The following is a 16,623-nucleotide window of genomic DNA, read 5'->3' on the forward strand; positions in this document are numbered from 1 at the left end:
TATCAGGAGTGCTGCCCAGCTCACTCTGTGTGCAAACAAGCCAGGGAACAGGATTGTACTCAGCAGCAGAGGCTGTCTAATACGTGCAAGGCCATGGGGTTAGTCCCCAGCACTGCAAATGAGTGCCGGTGTGAAGAAAGAGGAAGGGAGGAAGGGAGGAAGTGAGGAAGGGAGTTAGGAAGGAAGGAAGGTAGGGAGGACAAAGGGGGGAAGGAGAAGGAGGGAGGGAGGGGGTGAGGGAGGGAGGGAAGAAGAAAGGGTGAACAAAGGGGGGAGGGAGGAGGAAGGGAGAGGGAGGGAGGGAAGGGGTGAGGGAGGTGGGAAGGAAAAGGAGGAAGAAAGGAAGAGAGGGAGGAGGGAAAGGAAGAAGGGAGGAAGGGAGGGAGGGAGTGGTTAGAACTGAAGCCTCCCTCCCCAGCACACATTTGCTGTTATTAACGAGAGTCTAATTAGTCAAAACTGGACTGAAGACAAAGCCACCTTGGCGGGACTGGAGCAGGGTTCAAAGCCTGTCTGACTGGAAGGTGGTTTGTGGTGAGACATAGATGCAAACCCAATCAGAAGGCAGGCTGTTCTCAGAAAGGCCAAGTCCCACCTTGGGCAGGCTCCGGCTGCTGTGTGTCATGCTGCACAGCCTCAGGAGGAGACGGGTGCTCAGCCGGGAAGTCCCGGGAACCCCACAGAGCCAGAGCATCACAAGACACCGCCAGGGGATGCCCACACCCTCAGAAAGATAGGAGCAGGATGCACAGCACCCTGTACTGCCAGGAATCAGCCACCAACACCCCCCAGTGGTTTCCAAGCCTAGAGCGACCCTGCTTAGCCTACTCCTTGGGAACTGCACATTTCATAGGCGGCGTGTTGCACAGTCTGAGGGAGGCGCACTGAACCCCTCTTCCACAGCTCGCTGGCCTGGCTTAGGACTGGCGCGTGCAGGCTTTGTGCAGCTCCCACTCTGGTTTCTAACCCCACACACTGTGTGCACAGCAGCAGCAGGACCCACACTCCTCCCCTGGACGCACCCAACCTCCCTACAGCACTTCAGTTTGCTGCGGATGTGCGGCCAGGGGTGGTATCTGGTGGGCGTGCTTTTCTACAGGCTCACAGTTTAGAGACCAGGCCTGCTAGGTAAGACTCCCGTCACTCCTGAGCACTCATGTGAGTTCAGTAGGGAAGAAACGACAGGCGCTGGCTCCGGCACTCGGGACTGCTCACTCTGGCTGTTGGTACACTCGGCACAGACACACTCCATTATTCTCCGAGGTCCTCCTCCTCCATGGGCCCCCACAACTCAGCGCTTCCACTTTGTGCGAACAGGCCTTGGAGGAGGTAAGGGGCTCACAGACCCCGTAGTTCCTAGAGTACCCACGGTATGCTCCAGTGTCCCTGGGACACTACCCAGAGATTCCTAACTTTCAGAACCACAGGAAACACCCTCCCACTAAACTCGCCATCCTGCAGACGAATCCCCACCCCACCATGCCAAATCCACCCGACACTCCCGACTGAACACCGTCCTGATTACACCTGCAGCTTGCTCCAGCCTGAGCCTTCTGCCGCCCACCAGCTGGCAGTGTAGCCAGCCATGCGACTTTCCAAAGGCAGGTCTGCATACACATGGAAAGCTCCTCCTTGTAGGTGTGGCTGGAGACGGAACTCACATGACACATGTCAGCCTGGAGTTCGGATCTTCCAACTTCAGCTTCGAAAGTCAGGTTTCAAATCAACCAACAGGACCCTACTTGGTCCCTGACAGTTTGTATTCCATCCCCTCACTGGCTTCATTTTACTTTATTTACCCTATTTATGTGCTCTGGTATTCTGCATGCATGTGTGTCTGTGTGAGGTGTCAGATCCCTGGAAACGGAGTTACAGACAGTTGTGAGCTGCCATGTGGGTCCTGGGAACTGAACCCGGGTCCTCTGGAAGAACTGCCAGTGCTCTTAACCGCCAAGCCATCTCTCCAGCTCTTACCTCCCTCTCTTTGGACATTTTTACCTCCTTAAAAAGCTCCAAACCAGGGTGGTGGTGCCACACGCCTGTGATCCCAGCACTTGGGAGGAGAGGCAGGTGGAGCTCTGTGAGTTGGAGGACAGCCTGGTCTATACGGTGAGTCCCAGGACAGTCTGGAACACTGTTTTGAAAACAGCAATGACACTCCAAGCCACTAGGTTGCTAGATGTTAGGGAACTCCAGTCTCCTCAGCGGCATCGCCTTCACTGGCAGATCCCAGTGAACAACCAGGAGTTTAGAACTCTCTCTACAACGAGTCACTAACAGGGTCCTGGCTGATGTGCCATTCAAAGAAACCTCTGTGTCTCCAGGACTGAATATGAGCGGGCTCACAGGAAGTATTTGCTTAAACAATGGCCATTGGGCTGGTAAGAAGGCTCAGCAGGTAAGGGTGACCCAAGTTTGATCCCTGGAGCCCCCACATCTCAGGACTGACTCCAGAAAGGTGTCGTCTGAACTTTAGCACACCCTCCCCATCACAAAATAAATTAAGTGGCCATTTATCATATCAATGCTAAAGTCCTTCATGATAGAAGGAGAAACAGTTTTGTTTCAGATACTCTGGGAGTCCAAATGGACTGCCCCAAAACGGTCTGCTGCCCTGGACTCTAACAGGCAAGGGTCTGGGCAGAACAGGGCAGCACCGACTGGTCCCAGGCTAGCTCTAAGAAGCTTCTACATGCTCCATCTTAAACTGCTCAGCTTGGTCATTTCCACAAAATAACAGCGTTCCTAACACCTCCCAGTGACCAGCCAGTGCTCATGAGCCTGTTATCTCAAAAGACATGGTAAGAGCGTCCAAATCTGAGCCAAAACCAAGTCACCTGGCCAAAAGCCCTTAAGCCTGTTAAACCCCATGTTCCTAGTGCTTGCTGAGAAGGCAGGCGGCTCATCCCAGAGTTCCCTATGCTCTGGGTTTTGCTGGCTCCCACGGGTGCCCTTTTGGCATGTGCTGCCTCTCAGACTCTATGAACTCACATCTGAAGGTCTGGTTTGCATCCAAGTCAATGTAACTTTTTTTGCCCCTTTCTTTCTTAGAGAGAGGGGCTCAGACAGCCCAGTGTTGCCCTGCATTCCTAACCCTGCCTCCACCTTCTAGGGAGGTGTGAGTCTTTACCATGGCCACTCTTCCTTCACTATTTCAGGCGTGAGTGCTCGCCTGTATGGATGCACACATACCATGTGCGCCTGGCGCCCACAGAGGCAGAGGCTGTCAAAGCCTCTGGAACTGGAGTTACAGAAGGTTGTAAGCCACGGTGCAGGCTCTGGGACCTGAACCCGGGTCCTCCGAAAGAACAGCAAGAGCTCTTAACAGCTGAGTGGCCGGTCTCTCCAGGCAGTCTGCTGGCTTTTCAGGACAGGGTCTTACTATGTAGCCCAGGACTCCAGGCTTGTTCCACCACACCCAATGTCAGTTTGGATGTTAACTAGCACAGTCACGACACACACAGCTTCTGGATTTCTCCTGTGACAGGCCTGTGCAGCAGGCAGTGTGTCTGTCCTCGGCACCGGCCCCTGTAGCCCAAGGGGCGCAGTCCTCTGCAAAGGTGAAGCATTCCCCTCATACTAGATGCCACTCAAAGCTCACGAATGGACTCAGCACGAGCATGTGCTCACGTCACAGTGTACGTGTAACACGGAGAAGAGGGGCAGCTCCAGGGCACCCCCGGCACATGGCTCTCAGGGGATCAAACTCGGGCTGTCGTGCTCCTTGGCCATCATGCCAGTGCCTGTGCACAGGCCCTTTCCGTGCTCTGCTCTGACGGTGAGGGTGCGCGTGGCTCATGTCTGATCTAACCCTGTGTCGGGTCCAGCCTCATCACCCTGGGCAGGAGGTCGGCATCGGTCGGCATCGCAGCCGTCCTGGCCGAGTCACTCCACAGATGGCCAGACCGTGGGTGCGGTCACAGGCAGCCCACCCTCCCCACAGCTGTGTGGCTGGACATCTGCACACTGTGAGTTGTTCCTGTCCAAAGCCCTCGAGTGCTTCCAGCTTCTCAGGTCCAGCCATACACACCGGAGAACTCCCCGGCAGAGCCTCTGTCACTGCACACACTACTGGGGCTACTGCAAATAGTGTGTGCTAGACTTTGGCCTTTTAATACACTTTATCTTTGGAACATTTTATTACTTGTGTGTATATACATGTGATGGTGTGTGCATGTGAGGTCTGTGAGGTGTGTGTGCATGGGATGTGTGTGTGATGTGTGCGTGCCAGAAGGTAACTTGCAGTCTTCCCCCACCGCTGGCTCTGGGGACTGAATTCGGAGCCCCAGGTCTGTGATGTGAGTGTGTATGAGGTGTGTCTTCCCCAACCGCTGGCTCTGGGGACTGAATTCAGAACCCCAGGTCTGCAGGGCAAGTGCTTCACCTGAGCCATGCCAACGGCCACAGGGCATTTTTCTTGACTCGGTTGTTTCAATTTTTTCTTTATACAATCCCGTTTCCTTCTTTAAATGTTCAAGCTGTAGATAGAAAAACCAACTTCAGCATCGCTGAAAACGGGGCAGACGTGAGGCCCCTCAATTCACGCTCTCCACTTACTTAGGAAAAATCTGGGGTAGATTTCTCCAAGGTTTCTTAGACGTAGTAACATAATTATACAAGAAATTTTCATATTCAGTAATACAAAAAAAAGGGGGGGAACTAAGTTTCTCCCAAGATCTATCTTCTATACAGCATACACTAAGTGCATCAGCATATACATGTTTGTTTTGTGTTTTGAGACAGGGTTTCTCTGTGTAGCCCTGGCTGTCCTGGACTCACTCTGTAGACCAGGCTGGCCTCCAACTCACAGAGATCCACCTGCTTCTGCCTCCTGGATTAAAGGTGTGTGCTCATTTGCTTGGCTATCTCACACACACACACACACACACACACACACACTTTTTAATCTTGTGTATCTGTATCCTTGTAATGTACACATGAGGTTCTCAAGGACATCAGATCTGGAGCTGGAGTTACAGGCTGCTGTGAACCACCTGAAGTAGATGTGGGAACCAAATTCAGGACCTCTGCAGGAGCAGTGCACACTCTTAACTCCCGAGCTGTGTCTCCAGTCCCGATCATCCTGTGATGAGGGCAAATCACTATCAATCACTATCAAAGGGGCACTGCCTCCCCTTCACATCCCAGATGGAAAAACTGACAATAAAATCCATATAGAATCATAAGAGACCCTGAATAGTCAAGACAGTTACGGAGGGTAAAAATAAGAGAACCAAATTGGAGGACTCCCATTTCCCTACAAAGTCATACCTATCAACGTAGGGACAGACCTACAGATCAAAGGCTGCACCCCGGACCGCCTGCTTCTCGACAGTGTGCCTAGGGCATTCAAGAGAAGAAAGTCTCTTCCGCAAATCCACTCAGCGAGGTTAAACGACAGCTAACTCCACGTGCAACCTCTGTCCTCCGGAGGCAGGAGGACTGCGAGCACCAGGTCAGTCTGGACGACACAGCCACACCTGTCTTAAGGACAGAACAAACCCGGGAGCCAGCGCAGCGAGACCTCTGCCCTGTGCTAGACACCCGAATTTGATTCCTGGATCCCCCCACTCCTCCACCCCACACAAAGTCCATCACAACCGCGTGTTCCCGCACCACCACAGAAAATGCCTCCTGTTCCCTGGAAGGAGACGGAGCCACTACGCACAACTACCACACAGCCCGTCAGGCGCACTCCTGGCCATGGCCCCAGAGGAACTGAGAGTCACAGAATCCCCAAGTCCCCGCCAGGTGATGAACGGTGAAGCAAGCGTGGTTATCCGTACAATGGAATCATTACACACGCACAGCAAGGAGACAATTCCACATGCTACAGCACGGAGGGACCCTGAAAACTGAGGAAGGAACCCTGCCGTGTGCAAACGTGGATCTGTGGCCGGAAGGTGTTGCTGAGGGAGAGCCACTGATTAGTGAAAACCCTTGGCACTTCCAGTCCATAGTGGTGACTGGACATTATGAAAGACTTTAATGCCACCAAGTGTACACTTTCAGGTGCTTAAAATAAGTGAATTCTGCTATGTGCATTTTATTACAATTTCAAGCTACCATAAATCTACACATCTAAAGCAAACTTTATAATACAAATACAATACTGACTCAAGTACAAAAACTAAATAAAAATCTGAGTATACCCACAGGAAAAACATCTGGAGGCACAGTGCTGTGCCAACTGCTCACCAGGCCTTCTGCCATGTCCCAAGAAGCTCTGAACTGTGAGGAGGGCACCAGGGGCCCTTTCCTTCTGCCCCTATCTGGTAGACCCAGAGACCCCGAGCCAGCCCAGCGCTCTGTTTGATAAGCCTCAGCCCAAAAAGCTACATGCATTTCTAGATTGTAATGTGTTTACTTATATGAGACTTACTAATTTTATGTGCAAGTGTTTCACCTGCATGCATATATGTGTGTGTGTACATGTATATGTGTGTGTGTCTGTATGCCACATACATGCCTGGTGGGCGTGGAGATCAGAGGATGGCACGAGATTCTCTCTAGCTGGAGTCACACATGGTCGTGAACTGTTATTTGGCACTGGGAATTGAACCCCGGTCGTCCGACAGAGCAACAAGTGTCTTACTCACCGCGCCAGCTCCCCAGCCCACACTGAGACAGGGTCTCACTACTGCAGCCAGCCCATCTGCTTCAGAACTTGCTACTTAAACCGGGGTTGTCTCAGACTCACAAACTGCCGGAAGGCCTGCTGAGTGCTGGGATTAAGGACAAGTGCTATCCCACCACCAGCCTCTTTGGGAGAGAATCTCATACATCCCAAGCTAGCCTTGAACTTCTGACTGTCCAACTCAGGTACCACCACATCCGGCTTTATGAGGTGCTGGGCTTTCTCCATGTTAGGCAAGGACTCTACCCACTCAGCTACACCCCTATCCCCAATACTGTCATCTCCTACTGCTTAAACTATAAAAAACAGTAACTACAGATTTAGACAATTGCCAAAATGGTTACGAAAACCTTGACTTGGGGGTGAGTGAGATGACTCGGGTGATTTAAAAGCACTTCCTGCCAGCCCTGATGACCTGAGTTCCTGGTAGAAGGAAAGAGTTGACTCCTGACCTCCACACACACGCCTTGGAATGTGAACACTCTCCCCCACAAAGAGGAGGAGGAGGAGAAAGAAGAGGAGGGGAAAGAGGAGAAGGAAGAGAGGAGGAAGAAGGGGAGGAGGAAGATGTTTGGTTTGCTTAGGGGATAAAAGGGTGAGAAGGCAGTAACTAGCCCCAAAGTTCTAACTCCACTAGGTAGAAGAATCTTGTATCAGCAAAGCAACTGCACGCTATTGGCTACACCCTCCCAAGTTCCATGTTCATCTTCATGATCATCAAAATCGAACTTTAAAATAAGAATCAAAGTTCTAAGTGTGGAGACAAACAGTCAAAGGCCACAATGACTTGTGGTACACAGAAAACTGTGTGGTAAAAAAGCACTTATGAAAAAAATGCCACTGGCACAATAAAGGAAGCTTTTGTAGACGGCCCCACCAATTTAACAATAAGACACTTGATAAACTTGGCATTTAACTCCAGATCTTGGAAAAGATCTTGGAATGGAGTTGAATGCATAAGGGAAAGGTGTCTGGAAAGCTGGCTCCGCACTCCACCTTCTACGAGCTGCCTTTGGAGACAAAGCCAACCCTAGAGAGCTGTTTAAACAAGTCCAGCAGCAAGCCCGGTGCAGAGAATGAAAGCTTTGTTCTCGAGCAGAAGAGATGTTCCATGTTTGCACTAAGGAGACCTGTCACTGCAATGTAATTTATGGCTGATGGTAAATACCTGAACATCACCCAGGGCCCACCTGCTGCCCGAAGAACCAGAGGAAACCAAGCCGGGTCAGCAGGAGGGAGGTGTGCAAAGCTCCCCCGAGCACGCAGACTAGCGGCCGGACTTAAACCTTCAGTAACTCGCTTCATAACAAACACAGAAAGCAGGTGGCTGCTTGTTTGTTTGTTGTGGCTACACTCACGCAGACACACTCTGGTTCATTAAGGGAGAATATTTATCAGTGATATTGTCTTCCTGGCCCGTTTACTATACGACATGCACAGAGCAATGAGCCTCACACTTGTGAGGGGGAGGAGCGATAGGGGCGACTATTTCCAGCAACTAAGGTAATGGAGGAGAAACAAGCAAACAAGCAAAAAGATCAAGCGGACACGGAGTGTCTTGAGGTTGACATTATCTTCATCTGGCTGCAATCAAATGGGTAAGTAACAGCACAGGAGCCAAAGGTAAGGGGCAAAGCGGGATCAGTGTGCCCAAGTGACTCAAAACCCTGCAGCATCTCTGAGTGACCGGGATTTACAAGAACAAAATAAAACAAAGCAGGGGGCTGGAGAGACAGCTCAGCAGAGGAGCCCGACTCTTGCTGAGGTCCTGGGTTCTGTCCCCAGCACCCACCTGGCAGCTCACAACCATCTGTTTCTCCAGGCCGAGGGGATCTGACATCCTCTTCTGGCCTCTATCAGTGTGGACGTATGAAGTATGCAGTACACGCATACTGAAGTACGTATGCATACACGCAGGCAAAACAGCCACACACGTTACAAAAAAGTGAATACATAAGGAAATAAATCACAGCAAGACAGAGTCATATTTACCTAGGATTTTACCAAGAGGATGGAGATGAATAAATTCAATTAAACAAATTTATTAATGACTTAAAATGCACAAGGTTCTATGCCCAGCTGAAGGGCCCGTTGTTTGACGGAGGAGGAGCAGCACCCTACGCAAAGTGACTCTCTAACACTCCCAATAAGGAAAGGTGCACCCTTGACCAGGAAAAACAGGCACATAACAGTCCTGGGACATTGTGTTTAGCTGGGAAGAGAAGCAGAGAGAAAGCTTACCAGAAAGAACGAACAGGAAAGGCATGGGGCCATGAAAAACACAAGGCGTATGAAGCCCACACTGAAACGACAATGCCAACAGCAAAAAGGTTCCAGCCAGAGACAAGGGCAGCAATAAGACCAGGGCCACATTAGACCAGGACCAAGAGCTGATCCTGGAAGCACACAGAAACAGAGGGACCCAGGGACACTTCCCAAGCAAAAGCCCCCAGGGGTGAAAGACTGAGGCCAGCGCTGGGTTAGAAGCCAGTTAGCAGGGCACAGCACCTGGAGCATATCTCTAGAGCCTCACCACAGGCACTGGCCACTGCTCAGGCCCCCTCCGCCCCCCTTGCTGCTGCAGCTCAAAGGCCGACTGCATGCAGCTCAGCCCAGGGCCGAGGAAGCTGCACTTCCGGGATTAGATGCTTTATTGCCACCATCACCCTGGTGAAGGACAAGGTTTGAACTCCTGCAGTTCCACTGGAATTCCAACAGGCAGGAGAGTCAATGTGTGTGTAAACTGCCGAAAGGCAAGGCTATCCCCCTTTCTCCAGCCCCGGGCCAGGCCTGGCTGCTGAGGGACGGATTCAATCTTGTGAGTGTTGAGTGCGATGTACAAACAGACTAAGACAATGCCCCAGGATCGGGGCCAAAGAGGTTCCTCAGATTCCTCCAAACTCCTCAGCTCGATCCAACCCAAGCTAATCTAGAAAGTATACAAATCCTCTCCCCCCACCCCCACCCCATATTAATTCCAAGCCAGTCTTGAACTCAGGGTGATCCTCCAACCTCGGCCTCCTGACTACTAGGAATATAGGCACATGCCACCACACAACTGAAAGGACTTTCACAGGTGACACCTGGCAATGCAATGTTGCATCCTCCTCCTGGCTTGCTTCTCGTCCTTCCCCACTATTTCGCTTTCCCCACGGCTGTCTGACTCGGTGCACACGCACATGTGTTTTAAAAACACTTCTTTACTATTCCACTCTACAGGTCACAGGTCCAAGCACAGCACGACTGGTGTCAGCTAAGGTAGGGTTCTCCTGAGATGAGGTCCTCTTCCAAGCTTCAGGGTTCTCTGCAAAATCCACTGCCTAGCAAATACACGCAAGGACTCAAAGCCCCACTTTTCTCCTCCTGTCAGACAAGGGCCACTCTCAGCACCTCGCCCGCCTGGCTCGTGCCCGATGGGACGGAGCTCATAGCAGGGGTGCTCGCTTGCTTCCAGACCAGCTGGACCATCTCTGACTTCCTTTCTGCAATGGACCCAGAATCTGCTTTTAAATCCACCCCCCACTGGTACAGCCACTGACTGACACCTGTCTCTCAAACCCTAGGCAGCACCAACACCACGAGCGTCAGACTGAACACCTGGGTACAGGTGGGCAGATGTCGGCTCCCAGGGCTCTGTGTGAGAGCTGCAAGCACAACCCTCTTACGTGCTGTCTTCTGTCCAGAAGGCAGGCATCATGGGGAAGGCAGCTGCATCCCTCGCACCCATGCTAATGCACTCGCTAAGGATGTGCTAAAGGGATGTGGGCCTCACCAAAACATGCTCTATGCACCTATGCTTGTCTGCTCCCAGTGTGTGCACCACAAGCCTGGGGCCGGGGAGGCAGCCAGCGGCCTAGCCTAGAATGAATGAGACCCTGGGTTCCACCCAGGCCTTGCCAAAGGAAAACAAAAGATCCAGATGCAATGACCCCTCATGGGGCCTCAGGGACCAGGCAGACAGCAAACTGTTCCCTGTGCGAGCACGCGAGACGGGGTTCACGCCAGCACCCGCATAAAAGCCAGGTGTGGAGGAGTGTGTCTGCGACCTGACACGGTGGGCGTGCTGGCCAGCGAGTCTATCGAGAGACCCTGTCTCCAGGAAGGTGGACAGTGACTGGGGAGAACACCTGCGTCAATCATCCATCTCTGGCCGCCACACAGGCACGCACGAACAGCACGCCCGCTCACACACGCACACACAGACGCAGAAAGGAGTCCTTAAAACCCACATGGGGTGCTTTCCCCCCAGGACATTTGTTTAACTCCTGAAATTGATCTTCATCATTCCGACTCCACGCATACGAATTTGCCTGCTTGCCAGGCGTTACCTGTGACCCCAGAGCACAATGCCCGCAGGGCTTGCCTGGTCCTCCAGGGCTATGTGCACAACAATGAAAGGCTGGAGCGAGCCAACACACGTCCCCCGGGAGGTCAGACGGGGCGACCCTCTCATACTGCAAACACACGTGCTCCTGGCAGTACATTTAGTGTCACAGTCTTCGTTGATGACTTTGCTACGTAAAACGGCCTCCAAGGGCAGTGCTGAAGTGGTGGCCGGTGTTCCCACGCACACGGAGCCAGTGATGTGCCTCAGGGCGCACGGTGTTAGGTCAGGAAGCTCGGTGTTAGGTCAGGGAGCACGGTGTTAGGTCAGGGAGCACGGTGTTAGGGAAGGTTCACTCAGACAAGCCACAGCGCTGCTGCTGCTGGGGTTTCGTGCTCTGAACCAACAACACGTAGTAAGCAGGGTCTTCACACAGAAACAAGGTTCCCCACTGGTCACCTGATGAAAGGCTGAGCAGAGGCTAGCCCACACTCCCTCGAGGAGCGGCGGCTCATACTGGTTAGCAGCGACCATAACTACCAATTCTGCCAGCTGTAAAGCGAGGACAGAGTGGCGGCCCTGGGCACGCTCTGGCCCATCTTCCTCAGAGCGCTCAGCAGGTACCTGTATCTACTTATTTATTTTTAGTTGAAGCCACTGTGATTTTAAGTTCTACAACAGTAGGGATTTGAGAACTTTTGTTCATCTTATTCAGTGCTATTTCCTCATGCCAACGCTGTCCCAGCCACATCCCCAACTGAATGAATAAAGAAACCTCCCTATATGTGACTATGTAGATACTACAGGTGATGTGACACTTGTTACTTTCATTATGTTAAATCCAAAGTATTCAGCAGGATAAATGTAGGCCTGGGACTGAACAGAATGAAAAAAAAAATATATATATATATATATAGGGTAAGATGGCCATGTGGCCTCAACTGACTACCTCTGAGATCCGGAGAGTGGGTAGGGTCTGCTGGGGTGGGAAATTCACTGCTCAGCTAAACTCTGGCAGGTCTGGAGTCGGGGAGGGAGGCTGTTCTGCAGGACGGCTGCTGCTCTGTGGCTCACTTTTCCCGGGTGGAGGCCAACAGGTACACAGCAGACCAGAGTGGGGATGGAGTCTCTGGAGGCCAAGCTCAGGGTGGGCCATGCACGGTGTACATACCCTGACATGAGCAAGCACAGAAGGCTGTGCAAGCCAGGCTGCTGGAGACCAACAGGCCAAGAGCAGACACTGCGGCTGCAGCTCAGCGGGCAAGGCGGGACTGCCGCCCGAGACACCTGCAGCTCAGCCGGCACAGTGGCCAGGACCCCCTTCTTGTAAATACACGAAAGACCATGACACACTGTCCCCCCACCAGCGCCCACTGCAACAGACAAGAACTCGGTACAAAGAGGCAGGGCCCCGGAAACTGTTCACTGCTGTTCCAAGTCGAACTTCAGCAATAAGCAGATTTCAAGATTAAAACACAACAGTCATACCAGCATTCAAACTTAACCTTCAAAATAAGGTAGAGAGGACCTAAGCGCCATGAGCTGGGAGTTCCATTCCCCACGACACCCTGTTCTCCTGGGTACTTATGAGAACAGACTGCAAAGCAACTCAACTCATGTTCCAAAATGCAGCGCACACCCTCAACAGGGCATGCTAACAGCAGCAGCGCGCCCTCCTCTCCCGGCTCCTCTCCACTGATTCATATTTTGGTAGCAAGGTTACAATTAGCTCACCGGTGGAGAATAAACCTATTTATAACGCGGCAGTCCCCCGACAGGCACAATCAACTAACAGGGTTCCTGGGGGAGAACGAGGTACAGCTTCTCCCCCTGCGGCCTGCACGTGGCCAAGGTCCTTCTGGACGGAGTTCTCCGTCTAACCTTCCTGTGTTCAGTCACCACTCTGGCCACCTCAGCCTCCATGTTCTTATGTAACATTTACATACACCCATAAACACACCCAGAGTTGCATAACGTTGCCAGCCAATAAAGCCTAAAGCAGGTCACTCCCCAGGTAGGCCGCCTGGTGAGGAAAAAGCCTGCCAAAGGCAGGAGTTAACTGCAGGAAATCTGAACCCTGGCAACAAAAAGCAAAATCAGAAGTGCGCCACACTTGCCATGTGGTGCGTCTATCAATCAAACTATGTTATTCTGCCCCATACAATAAAAAGTAAGCAACATCGCCTATTCACTCAAGTCAGAAACTGGGTCTAAAAATACCTCCCTGCCAACTGGCTATCAGTAAGTCAGCCTCACAACCGTCCCAACAGCGGCACTCACAGCATTTTCTCTTCTCCAGAGGGAAAATCGAGGCAGTAACAGGTTAAGTTACTTGCTCAAGGACAACCTGTAAGGAAACAAAGTTCCCCGAGCACCAGCCTCCTCCCCCATCTGGCGCTAACCTTTAACCAGAGTAGCCATTTTAGTGTGCTTTATCACATCTGCCCCGGGGAGCTGTCTGAACAAACTAAGCAGAGCCCCCCCCCTCCACACAGCTCACTTCCACCGTGCTTCAGGTCCCAGCCCACTCAGCAAAGCTACAGGCTGGGATTGAGATTACACTTCCAGGCAGTTCACGGAAAAGCACAGTGTTCTATCAGAACCTCAAATGCCTCTCTTGCTGCTTTTGTCTTTAAAAAATGAATGTCATGTTCTCCTGCTACTAAATTTTACATTTTATAATATTAATGTGAACATTCTTAAGAGAGGTCTTAAACACATACCCTATCAAACGGCTGCTGTTTCTGGGGAGGGAATCATTCTCCCGTTGCTGGCTTTTCGCTCCGCGCAGGCTTATTAATTAACAGACCCTATCTGCTGCTGCCCTCACACGGTGTCCACACGCACGCCAGGCATGAGGGCTGCCCAGCTCTGTCCCTTCCCAGCCCACACAGAGGAGCACTGTATAGGAAATGCAGGGGAGGGAAAAAAATCAACTTCTTGTTATCCAGCCTCTACTTTCCCAGAAGTGACGCCTTGCTTTAAGCCTTTTGCAACAGTGGTCTCCATAGCACGCACTACTGGCAACTGGATGTGTCCGGGAAAAACTGTAGTGTCTGGCCAACAAGTTTAAAGGCCTTGGAGAATGTTTGCTAGACACACAACAGAGTTTCCCATTTGCCAAAAAAAGAACCTCACTCCCTGTTATACCCCCACCCCAACAAACACCCATTTCAGGGAGGGTGCAAAACACAGCAACAAACGGTATCCTACTGCACTCAGAACCAGCTGGATCACCAACTAAACATTCTTAACTATATTAGCAACAAGGAACACCCACAGACAGACACACGGGATCAGTAGGGAACTGACTGCTTCAAAAATCTTTGAGATGTTGGGCAGGGTATGAATTCCACTGGAGGGACTTAAAGATTTATTTATACACAACAGGACAGACCTGAAGACGGAGTCTCCTGATCTTTACTCTCCTACCAGGGGACTGGCGCTGTCACATTCCAAAAGCATGGCCCATAAGGCCCAGCAAACATTCTCGTTTATGAAAATCTTCCTCTCCCCAAATGCCGGGCTCTGTTCACACAGCCCAGCTCGTTTATCAGGGTCCACAGCTACCTATGACAGCAGCAACACAGGGAGGGCAGCACAGTGCCCACCAGGAGCGGCAGCCGGTGAACAAAGGCTCCACCACCGAGGGAGAGCGGGGGATAATGAACTTGTTTCTGAGACTACCAAGGTAGCCTGATGCCTTCCACCGAGGGTCTGCATTACTGAACCAAGACCCACCGGAGAGAGAGAGTGTATGTGTGTGTGTGTTCAGAGAAGAGCCCCAGACACACACACACACACACACACACACACACACACACACACGCACTTGATCTCCCGTTGCTGGAAGGTGAGGGCGGCTAAGAAGCCAAAGCAGCAGGCTTTGTACAATGGGAGCAGCAAATCCAATCCTAATTGTCTCACCATATCCATCTGTGGGTCAATAATCACTGCGATGCAAATGCCAAATATAACCTTCATCTGCAACCCCAACGCCAAAACACACTTGAGAACACTATCAAATGAAATGTTTTAGGGTTTCGCGTGCCCTTCCCAGCCTAAAACGCCTCATAAACAACACGGCCAGCCTGTCCCACAGAACCTCCACCTCTGTGGTGGGAAAGGTGGGGGTGGGCCTGGCCAGCGAAAGGCCCTGAGGGTTGGAAGGTAAGGGAGGGGGTGTAGGGAGGTGCTGGGAGGAGGGATGGTGTGGCACGGCAAAAGTACTGACCGAGGGCCTAGGAGACAGAGCAATGTGGGGTCTTTAAATAATTGCGGGGTGGGGGCGGGGGTGGAAGCATGTTCCAGGATTTCACCTGAAAGCATCCTCATTGATTGACTGGATGGGCCCCCTGGGGCGGGGTGGGGGAGGCGAGGAGGAAAGCAAATACAAATGCACCCAGCTTCAGGTAACAGCTGGGGAGCCAGGTCTTCAGGGTTGGAGTGCTTCTGAAGCCAGGCTCCGAAGAGGTTTAGGGGCCTGCTCGCCCCATTTCCTCCAAACAGCTCCTACAGGCATGGATATCCGAGAGGGGGGGTGCCTGCAGAACCCGAGGGACTGAGCGAGGGAAGGGGAAATGTGACTCCGGCGCCTAGAACATCAGGGTGGCAGGCGAGGGAGAGGAGGGGTACCCCAAGCTGAAGGGAAGGTGGAAGACCCCTACCCTCGTAGCCTAGGGTAGGAATGGGCTCTGGGCAACAGAACCCCTCGGAGAAACAAACCCCCGTCGTCGAACCCCGCAATCTTGGCGGGAGAAAAGGCGCCCCCAGGAGCATCTGCCGGCGGGGAATAACCCCCCTCGCACGGACGCGCTGAAGGGCAGGAGCCGGGGACCTCCACATCTCGAGGAAGCCTAGGCTCCGAGCGCAGGGAGCCGAGGGGGCTGGAAGCGCGAGCCCCCGGGTGCCCCGGCCGGGCTCCGCCTGGAAGCGCGCGCGGGGTCCCCAGGCCTGACCCTCCGCCACCCCGGCCCTCCGCGCCCCCCGCCCGGCCATATTGCGCGGCTGGGGAGGGGGCGCGCCCGAGCCCCGCGGCCGGCGCGAGGCCTCGCCCGGCCCTCGGCATCCCGCGCCGCCCCGCTCCCCCACGGCCCGGGACTCACCCTGGATCCCCCGGGGCCCGGCCCCGCCGCTGCCGGCTAGCAGGAGGACAACAAGGGGGAAGAAGGAGGAGGCTCCGGCCGACTCCGCCATAGTAACCGCCGCCGCAGCCCAGCAGCGCCCAGCGCGCGCGCGCGCCCCCGGCGCCTCCCTCCCTCCTCCCGCCCGCGCCCGCGCGCGCGCGCCCCCGGCGCCTCCGCTCCGCGCCGGCACGTGAGCTCCCGGGAGCCGGTGCGGCCGCCGTCGCGCGCGCCCCCGAAGGGCGGGGCCGGGTGCGCGCGGGCGCCCGCCTTAAAGGGGAGGGTCCCTGTTAAAGGGGCGGAGGCGCTCCCCTCGGCCAACCCCGCGCGCCCGTGCGGCGCCGAGCGGAGAGCGGGGGAGGCCGGGTCGGGCGGCCGCCTCCCTCCGCGCGCCCTCCGGCCCGCCGAGCCCCGCTGGGTCCGTCGCCGCGGCCGCCCTCCGGACACGGCAACCTGTGCGATCGCCCTTTGGAAATTTGGCTGGGCTGGCGCTGCGCACAGCCCCGGTGAGGGCGCTGCCCAGGTAGCGCCCTCTGGGT

General features: G+C 53.6%; 1 protein-coding gene across 3 annotated transcripts in view; it reads right to left on the reverse strand.

Annotated features, from left to right (window-relative positions):
* The window catches only part of Acvr1b (activin A receptor type 1B), a 39,376-nt gene extending 23,146 nt beyond the window's left edge, over window positions 1-16,230 (reverse strand). Inside the window, exon 1 of one of the 3 annotated variants that reach the window (XM_021654414.2) lies at window positions 16,067-16,230. In XM_021654414.2, the coding sequence (XP_021510089.1) occupies window positions 16,067-16,157 (91 nt within the window). In that variant the 5' untranslated portion in view covers window positions 16,158-16,230. Of the gene's footprint in view, window positions 1-13,241; window positions 13,306-13,684; window positions 13,705-16,066 lie in introns of those variants that run through there. The other 2 variants (XM_060388576.1, XM_021654415.2) reach the window with 2 other exon arrangements.
* Window positions 16,231-16,623: the final 393 nt, after the last annotated feature.

Source organism: Meriones unguiculatus, chromosome 8, assembly GCF_030254825.1.
Source record: "Meriones unguiculatus strain TT.TT164.6M chromosome 8, Bangor_MerUng_6.1, whole genome shotgun sequence".
NCBI lineage: Eukaryota > Metazoa > Chordata > Mammalia > Rodentia > Muridae > Meriones > Meriones unguiculatus.